Genomic DNA, 16988 nt, shown 5'->3' on the forward strand with positions numbered 1-16988 from the left:
GCCCCGCAGCCCGCCCGCGGCCGCTCGCACACCTGGCGGGCGCGCCCCCGGCCTACGGAACGCGCACACGCAGCCGCTGCCCGCGCCCGCTGGAGTCCGCGCTCCCGCCTCTCTTGGCCGTTCGGAGCCAGGTCCCGGCGGCGCCCACCGCGCAGCTGCTGGAGACCCAGTGAGAGCTGGGGCATCAAGGGTACCAGGTTTGGGGTACAGCAGCTCCTGAGCGTCAGGCGCCCTGGGGGATGCTCATATAGGCTCAGCCCCGGGACTGCCCCTGACGGTTCCTCCTAACAAAGGCGCGGGGTGGGGCAGGCCCTGGGGACCCAGGGGAAAGGAGGGAGAAGCCTACCTGTCCGCAAAGGTTCCTGAAGGACAGAGTACACGACTTTGGGGGGCCGAGATGCAGAAAGAACCGTGGATTCCTAAAGGGGCTCTCCAAAAAAAAAAACCGTACTATTGGAACTTGGAAGTGGAGGACCATAGGGTCTGCCTAAGAAAACCCGAAGCTGAGCCGGGCGTGGTGGCGCACGCCTTTAATCCCAGCACTCGGGAGGCAGAGGCAGGCGGATCTCCTGGAGCTGAAAGCCAGCCTGGTCTACAAAGCGAGTCCAGGACAGCCAAGGCTACACAGAGAAACCCTGTCTCAAAAAAAGAAAAAGAAAACCCGAAGCTGGCCCCTGCCTGAAACCTGGCAACCTACAGTTCTGGTTAATTCCCTCTGCAGACAGCATCCCATCTTCCGCCAAACCAAAGATGCTCCTGAACTTGAAGGTGTTGAGGGACCGATGTTCCAGCGTTCTCCTTAACCCCCCACAGCAGGCAGCCTCTGACATGCACTACTAATAAGAAGCCCGTTCCCTAGAGGCAGCACTCAGGCAGCTTAAGCCCTAAAATGTCCTTTATTTGCACGGAGATCCTCCTCAGTCCTACCCGTTGGTCACAGCTCACTCTGTTCTGGCCACAGTGTTCTTTCTGCTTCTAGAACATACCTCGCACGTGCTGTTTCCCTTACAGGGATATATTCTTACATCTGTGTCCTGTGTGCCCCCCCTCCCCAGCTAACGCCCTCACCAGTACCTTCTCCACATGACCGTCTCTTTTTGCGGTCCAAGACCTCTTTCCAAGGCCCCACACAGGTCACTAGTCATCCCCACGCCCTGTTTTAGACTTCCCAGCAATCTGATCGGCTTGACAAACTATCTCCATGTTTGCATGTTGATGGTTGGCCTCTCACACTGGAGTGTGCGTCTCAGGCAGCCTGGACCACTTTAACCTCAGGATCTGACCCACAGAACAGTCGGGGAGGGAATTGAGGAGAGCAAAGATGGGCAGGCCACAGTCTGGGTCCTGAAATGCCAGCTGCTGGGGCACTAGAGGACAGGCTCTGGCATGGGATCCAGCAGGGGAGAGGAGCTGTCACTGTCCACGGAATGAAGAGGACAAAGGGCACCTCCTTCACTTTGGATCCTCCCCTGAGCACTTGAACCCCAAGATCTCAGTTCTGGGAGGCAGAGACAGTTCAGCAACTCGACACCAACCAGATGTTCAGGACACATGTGGTATAAGGAGAGGATGGAGACCTGAATGTTGTCCTCAGACCTCCACGTGCAAACCGTGGTACACACACGCGCACACAGACACACACACACACATCATAAATGCAATTCTAAGAGAATAATAAATTGAAAATAGAAACAATAACAACAACAACAAAAGATGAGTGCTCACTCTGGTCAGTATCTGAAACAGAAGCCACCGGATCAGATCCCTACAGGAAGCTGATGCAGACAGAATCAGACAGCAGCTTTGATTTTACCTCATGCCTATCACACTATCCACCACCAGCCGCCGGGGGGGGGGGGGGGGGTCCTCCGGGAATATGTCAAGCCCTCTGCCCCAGTGAATCCTGAAACCAAGTTCAATGCCAAACTCTAAGTGTACTGTGTCTTATCATACAAAGATGTCTTGGAGGACTTTAATCCCAGCACTCAGGAGAACATAACTCTCTGAGTTTGAGGCCAGCAGGGTCTACATTATGAATTCCAGGCCAGCAGGCGTACCTTGTGACACCCTGTTTCAAAAAAGAAAGAAAAGAGGGATTGGAGGGATGGCTCAGTTGCGTAGAGCGGTTTTTGTAGAGGACCTAGGCTTCGTTCCCAGCACCCATATGGCCGCACAACTGTCTGTAACTCCAGTTTCAGGGGATCTGATGGTCTCTTCTTGCCTCCCTGAGCACCAAACGAACACATGGCACACATATACAGGCACACTACACATAAAATAAAAATAAATCAGTGCTAATAATTACAGAACTCCCAGACTTGCAATGGTTTCAATTACAAGTTGTTGACTTTAGGAGTGTGTGAAAACAATATTTTTGAGGGGGGTGCAGTGGTGCACACCTGTAATCCCAGGACTCAGGGAGGCAGAGGCGGGTGGATCTCAGCAAGTCTGAGGCCAGCCTGGTCTACAAAGCAAGTCCAGAACAAACAGGGCTACCAAGAGAAACCCCATCTGGGAAAACCAAAACAAAACAGAAAAAAGAAGAAGAAGAAGAAGAAGAAGAAGAAGAAGAAGAAGAAGAAGAAGAAGAAGAAGAAGAAGAAGATTTTTGGTCTTTTTCCAGGCTGGAGATCTGCCATAAATACTCTCCTGAGATGCTGGACAGCAGCCATGAGCTACAGCATTCAGCTACACTTTGCAAGGGTAAACAGTGACACTACAGTGCACAGTGGTGCCAGCATCTTTGGTTTTTTGTTTTGATTTGGTTTTGGTTTGGTTTTTTTGTTTTTCGAGACAGGGTCTCTCTGTGTAGCCTTGGCTGTCCTGGACTCGCTTTGTAGACCAAGCTGGCCTCAAACTCACAGTGATCCACCTGCCTCCATCTCCCAAGTGCTGGGATTAAAGGTGTGCGCCACCACCACCCAGCCACCAGCATCTTTGGAAAACGGGTATTCAATAGTTACTGGATATAATCAGCACATTATTGTAAAATAGGCTAAGCTGTCATGTTCAGCAGGTCAGGTGAGTGAAATGCACTTAACATTTTCAGTGTACGGTGAGTCTGCTGGAATACAGCCCGTTGTAAGCTGAGCATCTGTGCATTCAAACCAACATGAAATTGAGGATCTTCATCCTTTTCCCATAAAGGAAGCACTTTATAACTCTTCACTGATGCAACAAAATTGCCGGCATCATTAGTCTGGGACTTTGGGGGCCATTAAGTAAGAGAAGCATTGCCTGAACACAAGCGCTGAGATGCCAGGACTGTGGGCCTGACAGCCAAGGCAGCTAAGTGACCAGCAGGTAGGACGCATACACGGTGTGGGTTCACTAGGCAGAGTGACTGATGATCAGTATCCCAGATGGGACAAGCCAAGAAGGAACAAGATTCCACAGGCTGCTCAGAACAGGCTTCTCAGAAAACGCACAATTTTAACCTTACAAATGTTTCTGGAACTTTCCATTTACTCCTCTCAGATTGTGTTTGGCTATTGACTGACTATTGAAACTTAAACCTCGGCTAAATGAGGCTCACTGTGATGGGTTTGGACCTGCACGTCAGCATCCAGGACGGCTTGGATCCCACTGCTGCCATCTAGCATGCTGACATGATGCCTGGGATCCGACTGTCCACAGTGTCACCAACACGCAAGCCACATCCATCCTAGAGGCATCCATAAGCATGCTGAGGAGAACTCCAGGAACAGCAGCCCACTCGCCAGCCTCCTCAGCTGCAGCCCCTCCCCCAGCCCACCCCACCCCCCACCCCGCCACATTCCTCTGTGTCACCTGAAAGACTCTTATGGGAAACAAGAATATTTTCTTGCGGAAACGAACATTCGCTCGATCACACTTCGTCACCCCCAGTGCAATTTCCAGTCTAGAAAACTAATCAGATAAACAGCTGCTCCCTGGCAGGGTGGGTTCTTGGGGGACTCAATAATGGTGAGCATCCAGTTTTTCCCTAAGTTTCCCCCAAGCCAGTCTCTTTAATAGCAGACTCTGAAACCTGAATCGGGACTGATGTTCACCCTGTTAGTGGGGGGTGTCTGTGTGGCAACCATATTCCCTCTTCACAGTCGTAGAAATCGCCCTCCAGACCCCTGGCCTTTGGGTGGGTGCCTTTCGCAAGAGAGTCAGTGGGCACAGAGGTCACCAGGCACTATCTTTCTTTCACAGTTGTTACTGTGAGCCCCTAGGTCTCAGCTCCTCCAACAGCACGGACGGCGATGCCCAGATCATCACACAGCTGCACAGACTCAGACCATCCATTCCCACAGAGTGCTTAAGTGACACACATCGAGCACTAACAAAATAAACAAAGAATCTGGGTTTGGTGCCTGGGGGGCTGGGGCAAGGAGGGTTGGGAGTCCTTGGCTGGCCTGAGCCTAGGCTACAAAATGAGATCAAAACGAAAGAAAATAGTAATAAAGCTGGAGCTGTAGTTCAACCGGTTAGAGCACTTGCCTGGTGTGTGCAAAGCACTGCATAAATTGGGCATCTTTTGAGTACAAGTATTTGAGTATAAGTGACACGGGAATCCACGCGCTGGGAAGGCGGAGGTGGGAGGATTAGAAGTTCAAGGTGCTCGCTCATCCACTGCCTATCGAATTTGAGGCCACCCTGAGCTGCGTGAGATCCTGTTCCAAAGAAAATAATAATAATAACAAATGATATTCTGTCACACACACACAAAAAATAATTGTCGTCACTGAGCTATAGCAGACGCCTCAAGTCCCCTGAGCTGTAGTCTGTCCAAGGATGAAATATGGAGTTATTTCGAAGTGCTCCATCCTGTCATACAGTTGCCTTCCTCCTCCGAGGAGCTTGGCTTGCCCCCCTGGGACCCTGAAGCGCATCCTTTCCTCTGACTCAGAGAATGGAGCAGTTCCGTTAGCCTCAGATCAGCTGACAGGAGTCCTGCCTCCCAGCTCCTTGCTCATCAGTTTGGGGTTCCCTCCATAGTCTCAGAGTTTGCCTCCTACCTGCTTCCCCGTGAGCCCATGTGTGAGTCACTCGCTGGCTCTTTTCCTTGGGACACTCGTGGTCCTGGGATGCAGAGAAGAGCATGGTGGGAAGGCCCTGCTCTTTATCCCAGAGAGCTTACAACGCAGCCGGACATGAGCACAAGGACAAACAGACCAATTAGATATGGCAAACAGTGGTGAGAGAGGGAAAGCCATGTTATGTCAGATGGTGCAGGGGTCTTTGCAGATGGCCAGTGTGTCCATCATGGTCACATGACAGTTCCCCAGGGCAGCCCCACCAAACTCCTTTATAAACAGTCACAATCACACACTTGGATTTCATAGTAGAGGCTGGGGGGGTTGCTTTTGTTTTGGGGGGAGGGCTGCTTTGGTTTTTGGTTTTTCAAGACAGGGTCTCTCTGTGTAGCCTTGGCTGTCCTGGACTCGCTTTGTAGACGAGGCTGGTCTTGAACTCCCAGCGATCTGCCTGCCTCTGCCTCCCAAGTGCTGGGATTAAAGGTGTGTGCCACCACACCCAGCTTGTTTTGGTGTTTAGTATAAGTATTTTGTCTGATTGGGTGTCTGTGCACCACATGACTGCCTGGTAACCACAGATGCCAGAAGAGAGTAACAGATCCCTGAATCTGCAGTTACAGCTGGTTGCCGGCAGCCACGTGAGTGTCGAGAATGGAGCTTGGGTCTCTGGAAGAGCGACCTGCTCTTAAACACAGATCCATCTCTCCAGCTCTATTTTTTACATTTGTAAAAATTTGGGGGCAGGGCTGGAGGGAGGAAGGCTCAGTGGTTAAGAGCACCAGCTGCTCCTCCAGAGGTCCTGAGTTCAATTCCAAGCACCCACTTGGGTTCACAACTATCTATAACATGAGATCCAATGCCCTCTTCTGGTGTGTAGACATATATGCAGACAAACCCCCTATATAGATAAAATATGAAATAAACAAATCTTAAGAAAATTAGATTTTCTTGGGAGGCAGAGACAGATAGATTGATGTGAGTTTGAGGCCAGACGGGTCTACAAAGTGAGTCCAGGAAGGCTACACAGAGAAACCCTCCCTATCTAAAAAAAGAATTAGATTTTGTGTGTTTGCATGTGTGTGTGCATGTGTAGTATGTGTGCATGTGTAGTGTGTATGTATGTGTATGTGTGTGCGTGTGTAGTGTGTATAGTGTGTGTGGTGTGTGCATGTATAATGTGTGGGTGTGGTGTGTGTCATGTATGTTTGTGTAGTGTGTGTGCATGCATATGTGCGTACGTGTGCATATGTGTGTGTGTGTGTGTCTCGTGAGATTAGAGGCGTTGCTCCTCCTGGAGCTGGAGTTACTGGCAGTGTGAGACACCCGATATGGTAGCTGGGAACCACATTCAGGTCCCCTGGAAGAATAGTAGTCAGTCTTAAGTCACTGAGCTATTTCTTTTTTTTGGGGGGGGGGGGAGTTTTTTTTTGGTTTTTTGAGACAGGGTTTCTCTGTGTAGCCTTGGCCGTCCTGGACTCACTTTGTAGACCAGGCTGGCCTCGAATTCACATCGATCCTCCTGCCTCTACCTCCCGAGTGCTGGGATTAAAGGCGTGCGCCACCACGCCCGGCTCACTGAGCTATTTCTGCAGCCCCTTCACTCTTTATCTTTAAACAAGGCCTCACTGAGCTGTACATGTATGCAGGCATGTGCACGGGGAGCTCACAGGACAAGCCTCAGCCGTCAGTTAGCTCCTCCCACCCAAGGGCGGGTTCAAGGATTGAGCCAGCCTCCCTTTTAAAGAACCAGCTGACCTCCAAGCCTGAGAAATCCCCCCTAGCGTCACATTCTGAAGACTTGCGATGTCCCAAAGGGAGGGGAAATAAATGCAAACCCATTTTACAGAGGCGAAAACAGGAGCCGTGAATTGACTCCCCTCTATGCATGGCTTCAGCTGAGGTCACCACGGAGGGCCAAACTTCCCACCGTGCATTAACAGTGTGGGCCAGCCGTAGGCTCCGGCAGGAAACCTGGACCCATACAAAGAACGAGAGGGCTGGGCATGGTGGCGCGTGCTTACAGGAGACAGAGGCAAGCAGGTCTCTGTGTGTTCCAGGCCAGCCAGGGCTATAACAGTGAGACCCAGTCTAAGAAAAAAAGTGAAGAGGTGTAGGGAGGGGGAGAAGGGGCAAACAAAAGTTTCTTTCACCTGGAAGGAGACTCCAGGTCAGCTCGGCTGAGGATTCTGTGCTGCTGGGGACTGTACAGCCACTGGAAGGCTGTCAGCGTCCGCTCTTCTATTCGGAACCGCCCTTCCTGCACGTACCTGTGGAAAAACCAGCAAAGTTAGGTGCAGGATCTGCAGAGCTGCCCCTCATCTGCCAGAAAAGCCCCGTCTGCACAGGCCACACTAAAATGGCTCTGGTGCGGGAGAGCTTGGAGGAGCAAGTCTCGACTCAACCAGCAGAAAGGAAGGCTTTCTAGAAGTTTGCTGCTTGGGATGGAGATGAATCGCTTGGAAGTGATCAGGTCCCCTATCACTGGACACACGTAACCAAATATCTTGCCTCAGAAAAAGGCCCATCCAGGCTAAGACAATGGTGTGTGTGTGTGTGTGTGTGTGTGTGTGTGTGTGTGTGTGTGTGTCCATGCACTCACACCTGTGCACAGACATGCACTCATCCACACATACACATGTGGAGACCAACTTGTTTGTTTCTTTGGATGGCTGGTTTTGATTTTGGTTTTTCGAGACAGGGTTTCTCTGTGTAGCCTTGGCTGTCCCGGACTCGCTTTGTAGACCAGGCTGGCCTCGAACTCACAACAATCCGCCTGCCTCTGCCCCCCAGGTGCTGGATTAAAAGTGTGTGCCACCACTCCCAGCCTGAGACCAATGTTATATGTCATCTATCTCTCTCCACCTTATTTTTGAAACAGGGTGTCTTACTGAACCTGGAGCTCACTAGCTGGCCAGAGAGCCCCCCACCTCCACTCCCCCTGGGGGTCCCCCTGTCCCCACATCTTCCAGCTATGAGGCTACAGATGCACTAGTGATCCAAACTCAGGTGCCCCCTCAGCAAGCACGTTACCCACTGAGCCATGTGCCCAGCCCAACACTGGACTCTGTGCTCTCACTGCAGAACTGCCCGGAGTGTGACTCGGGAAACAGTGTCAGAACCAGGCCGGCCACACCCTTACAGTATTCTCAGAGTCCCTGGTCCCTGGAAGGCTCAGAGAAGCCAGGCTGAGCCAAGGGAACACAACGGAAAGGTAGTCTTTCTCCTACTCTGGCCAACAAACCCTTCCTTGTAGAGTCACGTGTCCATCCATTAATTCAGCATATTGCATTCCTAACGCTGTGATGCTTTAATACAGTTCCTCATGTTGCAGTGACACCCCCCCAACCATAAAGTAATTTAGTCGCTACATCATAACTGTAATTTTCTACTGTCATGAATTACGATGTAATTATCTGATATGCAGGTTGTCTTAGGTGACCCCGTGAAAATGTCGTTTGCCTCCCCCTGAAAGGAGCTGCGACCCACAGGTTGATAACCAGTGCTTTGGAAGATGAAAAGGTAAGCAAAGTCCCTTTCCCTCCAGGGCTCTCAGTCCTATGAAGAGTATCCAAAAGTTGCCAAAATAAGTACATCATGCAAACATACTTCTGCACTCCTGTGATCCCAGAGTTTGGGAGGCAGAGACAGGAGGATCACAAGTTCAAGGACAGCCCCATGTACACACTGAGTTCCAGGCCAGCCAAGGCTGTATAGTGTGATCCTGTCTCAAAAAGGGAAAGAATTAATTAAGCAAACGATCGGTCATTACTACAGCATTCTGCTGCATTGCCACGAGAGAGGCAATTGTCACCAGCTTTCTGAAAAGCCTCACACCTGTACAGATTCTAAATGCATTCTCCATCAACGGGGTGTTTCTCCTCTGGAGACTTCATTTACAGATAAATGCAAACCAGGATACATGTGGGATGTTAAAGAAAAAAAAAACTGGTGCCAGAGAGATGGCTCAGAAGTTAAGAGCACGTGATGCTCTTGCAAAGGATCCAAGCTGGATTCCAGCACCATACAGCTAGCAACAGTCAGTAACTCCAGCCGCAGAGGGTACAGAGCCATCTTCTGGCCTCTGCAGGTACTGCATGCACATGGCACACATACCTACGCAGGCAAATACTAAAAATAAACTTTTTTGTTGTTTTTGTTTGTTTGTTTTGGTTTTTTGAGACAGAGTTTCTCTGTGTAGCCTTGGCTGTCCTGGACTCACTTTGTAGACCAGGCTAGCCTCGAACTCACAGAGATCCGCCTGCCTCTGCTTCCCAAGTGCTGGGATTAAAGGTGTGTGCCACCACACCCAGCTTGAAGTAGCCCTTTTTAACAACAGCAAAAAAAGAGTGGAGAGATGGCTCAGAGGTTAAGAGCACTGGCTGCTCTTCCAAAGGTCCTGAGTTCAATTCCCAGCAACCACACGGTGGCTCACAACCATCTATAATGAGATCTGGTGCCCTCTTCTGTTGTACAAGTATACATGCAGGCAGAACACTAGAACACTGTATACATAATAATAAATAATTAAATCTTAAAAAAAAAAAAAGCAAAAGACAGAGGTCTGAACCCACCCACCCCCTGCCAGTAGGGACTAGTTAAATAAATTATGGTGTGACTGTACAGTAAAGCCATGTGCAGCTGTTAAAAAATAAAAATAAAGTGCCAGGCATGGTGGCACATGCCTTTAATCCCAGCACTCGGGAGGCAGAGGCAAGCGGATCTCTGTGAGTTTGAGGCCAGCCTGGTCTACAAAACGAGTCCAGGACAGCCATGGCTACACAGAGAAACCCTGTCTCAAAAAAAAAAAAAGCTTCAAAGGGGGTTTGTGTATGTTATCACGCCATCCCCAAGATTCACTGCTGGGGGTCGGGTAATCAGGTGCAGAGCGTCATAGGTAAGAGCATTGCTTATCTTAAATATACAAACTCTGAAGACATAAAATGTAATAAAAGTTAATCCCTAGCTTGGGTGTGGAATAGGGTGGGTGAGGAGGGCATGGGAAAGTGGTTGTGTGTCAATGTAACTTTCTCATAAGGGAAAGCTATTAGCTATCCTGAAAGTGTGTGTGTGTGTGTGTGTGTGTGTGTGTGTGTGTGTGTGTGTGTGTGTTTACAACAGGGCAAGGTGCAATGGGGTAAACATTGCGCAGATATGCTATTGCTTAGCAGAGCCCAGGCCATCTGCTTAGGCAAGACATTATCTAGGGACACCGTGGCAGTGCGGGGACGACTCTATTCTGCTCAGGGCACTGTAGCAGTCCTATGGGCCCCCGGGGCCTCGGTGACACATTGTTACTTCTCACAGTCCTGCAGTGCAAAATCGTGGCACCCTGTCTGGTGAAGGTCTCTTCTGGTGGGCAGATGGCCTCTCCCTCATTGTGCCATCCCATGGCAGAGAGGAAGCCCAACCCCAATGCTTCTCTCTCTAAAACAGCGTCTCAGGCCATTGAGATGGCTCACAAGGTAAAGGAGCTGGCTGCACAAACCTGGAGACCTGAGTTCAATCCCCGGGACCTACATAAAGACAACAAGAGAGGACAGGCTCTGCCAAGCTGTCCTTGGACATGCGTGTCATGGCACAAATGCATGTGTGCATGCATCCACATGTACACATCCTGAAGTGCATTCACGCTGGTGCACACACACACACACACACACACACACACACACACATACACACACAAATACATCTTTTAAGTACAAAAAAAAAACTGGGCATGGTGTTACACACCTTTAATCCCAGCATTCAGAAGCAGAAAGCAGGTAGATCTCTGGTTCGAGGCCAGCCTGGTCTACAAAGTCCCAGGACAGCCAGGGCTAAACAGAGAAACCCTGTCTTTGTTGTTGTTGTTTTTTGAGACAGGGTTTCTCTGTGTAGCCTTGGCTGTCCTAGACTTTGTAGACCAGGCTGGCCTCGAACTCACAGTGATCCACGGGCCCTCTGCCTCCCAAGTGCTGGGATTAAAGGCGTGCGCCGCCACCACCCGGCGAGAAACCCTGTCTTAAGAAGAAAAAAAAAGGCAGAGTCTTGTATATCCCAGAATGGCCTCTGAAGAAGACCTTAAACTTCTGATCCTCCTGCCTCCACTTCCCGAGTACTGGAATTACAGGGATGAGCCACCACAGCTGGTTTTATGAGGTATCGGGGATCGAACTCAGAGCTTCATGGATGCAAAGCAAGCACTGTACCAACTGAGCCACATCTCCAGCCCATGTCTCTTCTTATAAGGATATTAGTCCTATTCATGTCAGCTCCACTTAGCCCCTCCCACAGCACTTAGCCCCTCCCACAGCACTTAGCCCCTCCCACAGCACTTAGCCCCTCCCACAGCACTTAGCCACCTGCTGTCACCATTGGGCCATTGGGATGGTAACCTGTGAATCTGAGGGGACACAGACACTAGGAGAGAGGAGTGGTGTGAGAACTCAGCAGGAGGATCTGGTGAGACAAGGCCGGGGGCAGAACGAGGCATCTTCGAGGCTCTGACAGGAGGCAAGGGACCTAAGGGCAAGGAGCTGACATTGTTCCTGTTCTCCCAAACCAAAGCTCTGGCACCTGCCTCGCCCATCACCCCATGGGCTTTCAGGAAAGTGGCCTTGGCTACTGAGTGGGAGGTAGGCCATCCAGGTTAGACAGTCTTGAACAGAGGCAGGGGAGTGTCTCGGAGACAACGGTGCTGGAGTTGGATGGACGGCCATAGGAGGGCTTGCCCCTGAGCCAAGGAGGTAGGGTGGCAGGACCTGGTGGGCATAGGTGGGGCTCACGGCCAAGACAGTGCCACTCGCTCCAGACAAGAATAGCTTTGGGAAGAAAACTCCTGACTTCTGCCTGGGGCATGGACTTTACCCCGCCCCTTCTCCCTGCCCCTCTACCTTGCCTTAAATGCTGCCTCCTTCAGAAGGCACTGAATTGCTCATCCTATTTTGACACTAATTTTCTGCCTTCTCCCAGCCTTAGATTCCTCAGATTGACCCAGAGAGAGATGCTTTGGCCATGTCCACAGAAACCAACCACACCAATAAACTAATGAAATGAACAGCGTGGTTGGGGAGCACTATATGGGGAGGATCATCTGGGAAGACTATATGGGGGAGGACTATATGGGGGAGCACTATGGTGACTTTGGTGCCATTGGCTTGTGAACCATATGACAATATTATGTTTTCAAAAAGTGAGTAATCTCTTTTTAATATAAAACCTCTTCTGATCCTGATGTCCTAGGTAGTAAAGGCCAGAAACATCCCAAGAGACCGTCCATCTGGTCTAACAGCTGTGTCTTATAGATGAGGGTGTAGGGCCCGGCACAGGCACAAGGGCACGCCCCAGTTCCCAGCCACACATCAAGCTGCCCTTGATCCCACTAGGCATATATGGGCCTCAGGCTGAGTAGGGCCACTCAGCAGCCGTGCTCCCCTCCGCAGCTCCTTCACACATCACTTCCCCTTCGTTGTGCCCATCTTCTAGGTGCACGGCTGGGAGGGACTGCGCTCCATTCAGCAAAGCGGCTTTGAGGTACCTCAGCCTGGGTTCCAGCCCTAAGTGGGGAAGTTTCTCTTGTGAACTCCAAAGTTTTCATGCATAAGGGTGAATGCAATAATCAATATATATCTACTTTCAAAGACCATTGCAAGGTTGTGGGGTGTGTTGGGAGGTGTTTGTTTATTGTGGTTTGTTTCAGTTGTTTGTTTTTGGAGACAAGGTTGTATGTGCGTGTGCGCATGCGTGTGCACATGCGTGCGTGCGTGCGTGCGTGCGTCGCCTTGGCTATCCTAGAACTAGCTCTGTAGACCAAACTGGCTTCAAACTCACAGAGATCCTCCGGCCTCTACCTCCCAAGTGCTGGGATTAAAGGTGTGTGTCACCACTCCCTGCTTTCTTTTAGTTTTTGTTTGTTTGTTTGTTTGCTTGTTTGTTTGTTTTAAGACAGTCTCATTCAGCCCAGCCTGACCTCCACATACCTAAGTGACCCAGGCAAGCACTGAAGTCTTTATTCTCTGGCCTCTTCCTTAACAGCTCTGGGATTTCAGGCCTGATCCACCACCCCACCCTCTTAGCCTTTCCTGTTCTGTATGCTGCACCCACACACAGAGAGTCCATGGCCCTGATCCCTGTGTCCTTCTCAAACACAGCCTGCCTCTCCTCACCTGGGAGTGCTCCTAGCTGAACCACCCTCCCTCCATGTTTGCCCCAAACCACACTGCCTCTGAATCTGTGCCCAGCCTCTCAGCCAGAGTCCAAGTCAGACCTAAGATTCTGGGATGTGTCACTGTTCATGGCACAGCGATGGCAGCCTGCCCGAGAGTGAATTATTTACAACGTGCCTCTCAGTCTCCCCACTGGAGTGTGATCCAGCTCTGGGATCTTGCAATACTCCCTGCCACAAACCCTTCCTCAGTCCCTGATATCCAAGTCAGCCTGCCATAAAAAACCACAGTAACAAAGGTGTCGTCAGCTCATCACTCCCTTGGAAATGCTCTGCCACGGGTGATCTTCAATAATGAATTCAATTCACTCTTAGGAACTGTGTTTGAAAACTGGATCTCACAGAATATAAGAAAAATGGACCATTAGCAAATAATGTCCCGACCACCCTGCTGTGTATCCGAAATCCCACTCAACAGTCCTTGCAAGGAAATTAGCTACTGCCCAGGGTTTTGTTGTTGTTATTGTTGGTTTGGCTTGGTTTGGTGTGTGTGTGTGTGTGTGTGTGTCTGTCTGTCTGTCTGTGTCCATGTGTATATCTCTGTATGTGTCTGTCTGTGTGTCTGTCTGTCTCTCTGCCTCTCTCTCTCTGTCTCTCTTTGTGTGTGTGTGTGTGTGTGTGTGTGGTGTGTATCTGTGTCTGTATGTGTGTGTGTTTGTGTGTGTGTGTATGTGAGAGAGAGAGAGAGACAGAGAGAAAGAGAGGAGAGAGAGAGACTAGGGAATGAAATCAGACTTTGTGCATGGTAGATACTCTACTACAGAACTATACCCTTAGCCTAAGGGCTAACTCTTCAATCTTCTGTCAGCCATTAAAACTTGAGCAATGGTGTGCTGGAGAAATGCTCAGCAGATGGCTTACACCCACCTATAACTCCAGTTCTAGGGACTCAACAACTTCTTCTGGCCTCTGTGGACGCATGCACACAGAGAGACACACCGAGATACATACACCCTAAATAAATAAGTAATAAATAAACATTTTTTAAAGTTAAACAGCTGGGCAGTGGTAGCACATGCTTTTAATCCCAGCACTCAGGAACCAGGGGCAGGTGGAGCTCTGGGAGCTTGAGGCCAGCCTGGTCTGCAGAGTGAACTCGAGGCCAGCCGAGGCTATCCATAGAAACCCTGTCTCGAAAAACAATAAATTAATTAGTTAAAGAATTAAACAGTGGGCCAATAAGAGCACTCAGTGAGTAAAGGCTCTTGCTGCCAAGCCTGATGAGGCCAGGACCCACATGGTGGAAAGATGGAACAGATCTCTTCCAAATGGCACACGTACACCCTCCTGACAAATTAATTAATCAATTAAAAAAGTTAACAAGAACTAGAGTCTTTATCCCTGGAAGAATAAAAGCTGAGACCCAGTGCAATGGTCTGAACATGTGTCCCAAAATTCTTCTGTTGAATCCTAACCTCAGGGGCATGATGTCAGGAAGTGAAACTTTACAGCAAGTAAGTCAGTCTGGAGGGGTGAGCCCTGGTGAATGGGGTACCGGCCTTCTGACAGAGACCCTGGAGGGCTACCTAGCCCCTATAGCGCAAGAAGACACAGTAAGAGGTCTCTGTCTATCAGGAAGTGTGCCTCCATGGCATACTAAATCAGTTGGTGCTTTGATCATGGACAGGATTATGAGAAATATAACTTTTCTTGTATATAAGCTTCCAGCGCATGGTGTTTTATTACAGCAGTCTGGACAAACTAAGGCAGCTATAGCTAGTGACATTCGGATGGGCATGCAGGTGACCCCTAGAAGGGGTCAGGAGGACATCACATGCCCGTAAAACATCTAAGGAAACCGAGACTTCCCCACCTGGGAAGTTACTGGGTCCAGACCACAGAACCCTTGTGGCAGGTCAGCACTATAACTCCCGGGGCAGTACCCTTTCCCAGAACACAGTCTACAGTTGCCAAGAAAAACACAGCCAGGAAACATCCAACAAAAGCAGCAGAGACACGGGATTCCAGAAACTGTGAGCTGCACCGTGTGGAGTCCAAGCAGCATGCAGCACAATCTCTCAGAAGCTTCTCTAAGGGGTCAGGAAATGGTGTCGTCAGGCTAGGAAATGCAGAGCCTGGAGGGCATGCTTGAAGCCATCATTCCCAGGACAACTCAGGTCTGGGCATTGGTTAGTTGGTTGGTTTGCCTTAGCCACTTTGCATTCAGAGCTTTGTTTTGTTTTGTTTTGTTTTGTTTTGTTTTGTTTTGTTTTGTGTTTGAGGCCTGCTTTAACGTCTTGCATAATGGTAGCCCCTCTGCTAAGATCTACTTTAACTTTTAGCATAACCATAGCTCCTCTGTTGACGCCTGCTTTCATCTTTAGCATAGCTGAAGCCATTTTTGTCTTTAATCTCCATTTTGATCATAAGGTGAAATTAAGTTCAAGTTCTTGGGCTCTGTCTGCCTGACATAAGAATAGCCTTTTAGGGCCGGGCATGGTGGCACACACCTTTAATCCCAGCAGAGGCAGGCAGATCGATGTGAGTTCGAGGCCAGCCTGGTCTACAAAATGAGTCCAGGACAGCCAAGGCTATACAGAGAGACCCTGTCTTGAAAAACCAAACCAAAACAAAACAAAACAAAGAATAGCTTTTTACTTACAATTCAATAATTGTTGAATGTTCTGCTTCAGTTAAAGATAAATGTATGTTCTGTTGGAGTTAAACCACAATACCTTACTATGTTCCTTTCTCACAGAAAAGGTAGGGAACTGGAAAGCCCCCCAAGCTCTTATACCCTAATACCCAGCCAATCAGCTAAGAATGCTTTGTCTAGGTACCTAGGCACAATGTGCCTGGAATAGGATTGATTCTTCCTGTTTGGTTATAGTCTTTAAAAAAACTTACTCTGGGGCTGGAGAGATGGCTCAGAGCTTAAGGGCACTGGCTGTTCCTCCAGAGGGGCTGAGTTCAACTCCCAGCAACCACATGGTGGCTCACAACCATCTATAATAAGATCTGGTGCCCTCTTCTGGCCTGCAGGTGTATGTGCAGCCAAAGCACTGTATAAGTAACAATAAAGAAATCTTAAAACAAAAACAAAACCTTACTCTGACCTGGAGGTGACAGGAGTGGGTTGTGGAGACTGAATCCCCAACCAAGGGCCATGCGTAGACTGGACCTAGGCCCCCTACACAGACGTAGCAGATGGGCAGCTCAGGCTTCATGTGGGTCCCCTAGTAAGGAGAGTGGGGGCTGTTTCTGACATGAACTCCGTTGCCTGCCTTTTGATCGCTACCCCCACCCCCTGCAGGGCTGCCTTGTCAGGCCACAGGGGAAGAGGGCACACACACTCAGTCCTGATGTGACGTGATAAGCCAGGGTGGCTTGGAGGGGGCAGTCCCCTCCTCTGAAGAACCGGGGAGGGTGGGGCAAGAGGAAGGGTGGGGCAAGAGGGAGGGTGGGGTGAAGAGGGAGGGTGGGGCGAAGAGGGAGGGTGGGGTGAAGAGGGAGGGTGGGGTGAAGAGGGAGGGTGGGGTGAAGAGGGAGGGTGGGGTGAAGAGGGAGGGTGGGGTGAAGAGGGAGGGTGGGGTGAAGAGGGAGGGTGGGGTGAAGAGGGAGGGTGGGGTGAAGAGGGAGGGTGGGGCGAAGAGGGAGGGTGGGGTGAAGAGGGAGGGTGGGGCGAAGAGGGAGGGTGGGGTGAAGAGGGAGGGTGGGGTGAAGAGGGAGGGTGGGGTGAAGAGGGAGGGTGGGGCAAGAGGGAGGGTGGGGCAAGAGGGAGGGTGGGGCAAGAGGGAGGGTGGGGCAAGAGGGAGGGTGGGGCAAAAGGGAGGGTGGGGTGA

At 50.3% G+C, this 16988-nt stretch overlaps 1 protein-coding gene and 1 long non-coding RNA gene across 3 annotated transcripts in view; one reads left to right on the top strand and one right to left on the bottom strand.

Moving 5' to 3' along the window:
- RAP1GAP2 (RAP1 GTPase activating protein 2) overlaps positions 1-16988 on the bottom strand; it is a 238502-nt gene that overhangs the window by 212125 nt on the left and 9389 nt on the right. For both annotated transcript variants that reach the window (XR_014783449.1, XM_084802775.1), the window contains exon 2: positions 7154-7270. Coding sequence is in view for 1 of the 2 variants with exons in the window: in XM_084802775.1 (XP_084658901.1) it covers positions 7154-7270 (117 nt within the window). In the remaining variant the exon portion in view is untranslated. The remainder of the gene's footprint in view (positions 1-7153; positions 7271-16988) is intronic.
- LOC311609647 lies at positions 39-12019 on the top strand. Its single transcript, XR_014783458.1, has 3 exons — positions 39-169; positions 8428-8522; positions 11955-12019. It is a non-coding gene; the product is annotated as an uncharacterized lncRNA (long non-coding RNA).

This window comes from Acomys minous (assembly GCF_964271855.1).
Source record: "Acomys minous genome assembly, chromosome: 12".
NCBI lineage: Eukaryota > Metazoa > Chordata > Mammalia > Rodentia > Muridae > Acomys > Acomys minous.